Source organism: Antechinus flavipes, chromosome 5 (assembly GCF_016432865.1).
Source record: "Antechinus flavipes isolate AdamAnt ecotype Samford, QLD, Australia chromosome 5, AdamAnt_v2, whole genome shotgun sequence".
Lineage (NCBI taxonomy): Eukaryota > Metazoa > Chordata > Mammalia > Dasyuromorphia > Dasyuridae > Antechinus > Antechinus flavipes.
The window spans coordinates 100,897,362-100,903,361 of record NC_067402.1 but is presented as its reverse complement, the minus strand read 5'-3'; the positions used below and the strand labels follow the sequence as shown (position 1 = coordinate 100,903,361).

The 6,000-nt window shown below is 33.5% G+C and overlaps 1 protein-coding gene across 1 annotated transcript in view; it reads left to right on the top strand.

The window, feature by feature from the left end:
- Positions 1–496: 496 nt before the first annotated feature.
- LOC127538603 (probable maltase-glucoamylase 2) overlaps positions 497–6,000 on the top strand; it is a 28,857-nt gene continuing 23,353 nt past the window's right edge. The window contains 2 exon segments of the mRNA XM_051962394.1: positions 497–644; positions 2,239–2,318. Of these exon segments, the coding sequence (XP_051818354.1) occupies positions 548–644; positions 2,239–2,318 (177 nt within the window). The 5' untranslated portion in view covers positions 497–547.

Below are 6,000 nucleotides of genomic sequence, written 5' to 3'. Positions count from 1 at the left end.
CTGCTAGTTTAACTCTTAGGCTGAATTCTTTGCATTGATAAAACTGTCATAATTCCACAGTTACTGAATCCAAACAGAAAGCCAAGATATGATGCCAACCTTTGAAGTTATTTTTAACCTCATAAAAACTTATCTGTACTCCCTTTCCTTAATAAAAATCGCATGTGGATTTAGCCTTTGTTAGTAGCATAATAAAATTTTTGCCTCTTGATTTGGAAAAAGTCTAAGTCTACAAATTGTTTTTGAGACAACTGGAGACATTCTTTTTATTGTTTTTTCTTGGTTTCATGGGTAATGTATAGAAATGATTATTTTGTAGATTTTATTTGTATACATTACTGTTATTGAAGGACTTAATTATCTTGGCTGATTTCTTAATTGGTTTACTGGGATTTTTAAATCTACAAAGAATCTAAAATTATGTTAATTTTACTTTGTCTAGTGTTATATCTTAAGTTTTGTTCCCATAACATAGTTATAGTTAATTATTTCTAGAACTATATACTTTTTTGGGGGTATTTTAATTGAGCTGTCTGTATTTCCCCAGATGGCCAAGAAAATTTCTGAATTGGCAATCTGTTTGATCCTCCTCCTCCTAATTGTTTTGGGTATTAACATTGCTTTGCTGGTTCTTCTGATACAAGGTAAAATTCATATGACATTTGGAATTTACAAAATTAGAAAAGATTTTATTTGTGTGGATTATGGCTCTCAATTGTAAAAATATGCACAAGAATGTTTGTCTTGCAATTCTTTTTACTTTGCATCACATTGTCCTTTCATTCACAAATGTATTTAAATTCTTCTAACTAATAATTAAAATTTATTTGCAACTCTTCCCACTCCCCCATCATTGCTAGTGTTTTTTCCCTCTTCAATTTGTTGTCTATTCTATTTGAGAAAAGGCTGCCCAAACCCAGTAGAATGAAAACTCTTTGAGGAATTTTGAGGGAAAATATCCTTTTACTTTGCTGAAATTATTAATCATTTCATTTGGTTTCTTAATTTATTAGCAAATGGGGATAGTTTTGTTCCTTTTTTACTAATATTTATAGACTTTGCTCTCCTGTCATTGCCATAGTTGGCACTTCTAGGACTTAGTCAAATGGGGCCATTGTTTTAATTAAGCCATATCCCTTGATGTATCTAACTTGGCTCAAGCAGTGCCTGGCACTTAAGTAATTAGAGATTTGAGGTCTATTCTTTCATAAAGAATATATATACATATACATACACACATATTTATGTGTGTATATATATATATATATATATATATAAAACTTGGCATGGTGGTTGAGCACCACTTAATCAATGATTCTACCATTCTTCTCATATCCTGACATGTTTTTAATCAGGAATTAGAACCAGAGGATCCATTAGTCTTTTTGTCAATTTCTTTTCCTTCAATTGAATTAAGAGCTAAATAATTGAGATATTCTAAAGATATTTGTTTCAGTTACAACGGGCCAATTTATTACTCTGCATATTTTCTCAGTTGCTTAATTTTGCTCATGGACTAATTCAATGAAAGTGAGCAGAACCAGAAAACATTGTACACAGCAGCAGCAAGATTGTGTGATAATCAGTCCTGATAGACTTAGTTCTTCTCTATAATTTTGTGATCCAAGACAATTTCAATGAACTTGCCAGAGAGAGACTGAATGAGTGAATGAATGAGAAAGGAAGAAAGATGTAAGAAAAAAAAGAAAGGAAGGAAGGAAGAAATAAAAAAGAAAGAAAAGAAATGTAGAAAAGAAAGAATATTGGATTTGAAGTCAGAGAACCTGGATTCAAATCCCAGCTTGATTCATTATTTTTGTGATATTAGTTATATTATTTAACCTTTTTCTGGCTACTGTTTCCCTATTTGTAAAATGAAGGGATTGGATCACAAGATCCCTAAAAATCCTACCAAATGTAATGCCATTTGTAATGATCAGTTTTCAGATAAAAAGACTGTTACACAAAGTGGGCAGCTCAAAAAATGATTTGTCTTTGAATCTAATAAGTTCAGACCTAAGATCTGTCACTATCTATGTGGCCTTGGGCAACTTTTTTGGGCTTCAGTTTAGACTAGATGATTTTTAGATGTTTTCCTCTTTGCATATATAATCTTATGATTTTCCTCTAGGAAATGATGTGAGATGATGGATTGTTTCTAAGTCATCTGTGTTTTTGGGGGGTGGGGCACAGTAGCCTTGGGGATTTTTTACCTGTGTTCTTTAACTTCCTACACAGATGTCCCCTTTACTCCAGAATGTCGAGCTATTAAGCTGCCAGAAAGGATAAATTGTATTCCAGACGAGTTGGCAACACAGGTTTGAGAAACGGTTTCCTTTTACTTTATTAAATAGAAAGTAATACCTGGTGTGGTTATGGGACATGAGGAGTTGAATATATCATGGAGGCCATTTTTTCATACTGTATTCTATTAGAAGTTTTTTTTTTTTTTTTTTTAGAGAGATGGATGGGGAAGAAGATGGAGAAGTAGGTGAGGGCTGCCAAAAGTGCTAACTTGTGAGAATCATTTAGTGCAGGTCTGTGAGTAGAAACTCAAATGGTTCCAAGACATTTGATCTCTAGGAGTCTGAGTTAGAAACAGTTGTAGTGTTAGATGATAAAGTGAGAGAGAAGCTAAGATCAAAGACAAAAATGCTGTTGCCTACAGGGCCTGAATTCATGTATAGCTAGATAATAAAATTCAGATTATTTTGGGTATAGTGCTGTTTGGACATGACTGAAACAACTGAACAACACTATACTTGCCATTCCCTTCTCCAGGTCATTTTAAAGATGAGGAAACAAGCAACAGGGTTAAGTGACTTTCCCAAGATCACAAAGCTAATAAATATCTGAAATTAATTTGAACTTAGGAAGATGACCTCTTATTAACTATATTACTTTGGATGAAGGCAACATTGACTTTATGTCTCATCTGAAGAATGAAGTGATTGAACTAGTTGGATTCCTTTCCTTCCTTTTTCTTTCTCTTAATACTCATTCTTAGGGAAAGAACAAATTTAAGAAAGAAGATGAATTCATTTTAGACAAGTCAAATTTAATCCTATGACAGGAAAAGAGATGGCATTATTTAAATGAAAATTTTCCATATCAAAAATTACATTGTAATTAAATAAAAAAATCAGCTTCTCTATAATTTCCCATGGATCTGTTATGAGTACCTACCTAAATTTCCCCAGAACTGATTTATTAATTTGAATTAAGCCTTGTCTTTGATGGTGATGATGGTAATATATCTTTTTAAAAGATTTAAATGTTGGCTTAAAATTGGGGGGAGGAGACAAGGATGCGACAATATTTGCTTTTCCATTTTAATAAAGAAATGAAGAAGTCATACAGTAAATTTCCAAATTCTAGACCTGAAGTCATGAAAATAAAAATACAGCAGAGTCAGGATTCACTATGATAAATTATTATAAAGGCCACAGACTCCTATCAATGCAATAAAGAAAAGTACAAATTATTTTAATGAAATTCAGGTAGAAGACGTCCCAGCATAACTTACTGTCTTACCATTATTCTTGTAAATTTAATAATCTAAGACTATTGCTTAGTGGAGGAAATGACTTTTTCAACTGATTAAGAACACTCGAAGATAAGTATATCTTCTACAGAATGACTGATAGCATTTTTGGGACTCTTCAAATAGCAGGTGGATGACAGGGATGACATTTGCCTTGTACTACTCTCAAATGATTTGAATGTCTTCAACTAGGTTTCTATATTTTGAAGGCTTTTCATTCTATACAGTTTGAAGATTATCAATTTTTAGTACAATGATATTTTTAAAAAACCATTATTCTTCAATGTTTATGTATGGATGTTGGGTTCTAGTTAGTATAGGCAATAGTTCTAGCTGTAATGAGGCACTATTTCAAGTATAGCTTATCTCTTGAGTTCAGAAAGAGTTTGATGGGGATTTGTATTTAGAGTGTAAGGATTCCTAATCTCATAGTTTCTTCAGAATAATAAATTTCTGTTGTATAATTCTAACAACCTGATTGTGTCTAAGTATCCAATAGATATTAAATTATTTCATTCTGCCATAAGTGCATTGCATATTATTGACCAATTAATTCTACAACCTTAAATTAATAAGTCTGAGCTCCTTAAGGAGTACTTTTCTCTAACTTTTGGTGTGACCCAATCCTGAATCACTGTCCCAAATTCCTTTATTTCTATAAAGTTTCATTACTAGTCATGGATGTAGCTTCTTGGATGTAGCTTTGTCCACATATTGATGAGTTAATTTATATGGGTATGATGCATAGAGTGTTTTTGAATTCCATTCTTGGATCTTAGTTTTTCATAAGCTCTTCCTAGAAATAATCTGTTTCACCAGTCTGGTAGCACATGTCTATTATTTGCTCTTTATTTTATGTACTCTTTGTTTGTTCTTTGTTCAGAGAAGTCTATTCCATTAATTAACCAGCTAGTGTAATGGAGAGATAATGTTTACAAAAAGTGTTTAAAACAATGCCCAACACATAGAAGGGGCCTTGTATATGTATGTAAATGCTAGTCCATCCTGCTCTCTGAGAGTCTTTATCATTCCTTTCTCATTTTTGATGAGGAAGTGTGAGTTTCTATAAAGTTGCATTTGTATGATTAGTCCTGTGTTTCTTTAATATTATATAGGATGATTTATTATTATCTATTTTGCTGCTGAAAATATACATTAAGGGTGGTATTGCATGTATTTTAATAGCCCTGGATGTTTTCCTATTAAGATTTGACTGGAGAATTCTTGTCAGTCTTTAAACATGTACAATCTCAGCTTTCTCCTTCTTAGTTTTATATACAATGTGCTTTGTCTTGAGATCAAGGATGTGTGTGTGTGTGTGTATGTGTATGTGTGTATCTGTATGTGTCTGTGTGTGTTTGTGTTTATCATTAAGAATTGTAACTTGATCTAGAATGAGAAGAGCACTGTGATCCAGGTATTGAGGTTGGAAAAATGTCTTGGAGATTGATGACAGAGGCAAGACTGTGTTGTGGAAAGATTACTAGGGACCAGGAAGTTTGAGTTCAAGTCAAAAACTTGCTATCTATATGGCAGGTCATCTAGTCTCAGAGTTCTGGTTTCCTAATTTGAGAAATATAAAAGTAGGATGCTTTTTAAAGTCCCTCCCAACTATATTTGTGATATAGAGAATGATGTGAACTGGACCACCAAGAGGACAGGTATTAAAGGATAGGAACAGAGCAAAAGCCTATTAAATGGCAATGGGGAGAGGAGTGAGGAGTGTAGTATGCTGACTATGAACCAGAGGGCACAAGTAAACAACCTTTGTTATGGACAACAAGGGAGATATCATCTTAAGGGGAAAAACTGGTTTTACTTGGTGCTGAAGATGTTAAAAGACAGGGGAATTTATTCACAACAGACTGAGGGCTACAAAAAGCACACAGAAAGGGCTGGGTCCAGAAGGATATTGAATAGGGAGAGATAGGACTCAGGTTGAGTATTGAAAGAGATATAGAGACTTTAGGGAAAGTGAGTTTTTCACTCAAGGAATTAGCAGTTCTAAAAGGCAGGAATACAAGGTGGGGTTTTGCTAACCATAGTACAGAAATTCTTAAAGTAAATTGCATCCAAGATTCTAGCATTATCACTTACATGACTGCAGGGGAAGTGGGGCCATAGATTATGGTTACCAAGAGGATTCAGATATGCAAGGAGGACTTTACCAATTCTGTACTAAGGTGGTTTCCACTCACTTTATTGTTTCAGGAAAGAGTAATGATCATAGTACTTTACAACGCAGAGGACCTAGAAGGAGGCTTTTGATGATCCCATATCACAGATGGCTTTTGTTTACTTGACTACAGTAGAAAAAGATATTATCCTGCTTAATAGAAATTAGCTTGGTTGGGAAGTACATGGGTGTATCATGAGAAAAGGGGAATATATTTTATGTCACCTGAAGTAATCTATGCAAATATCTGAGATAGAATTAAAGGAAGGGCCTTTTCAGA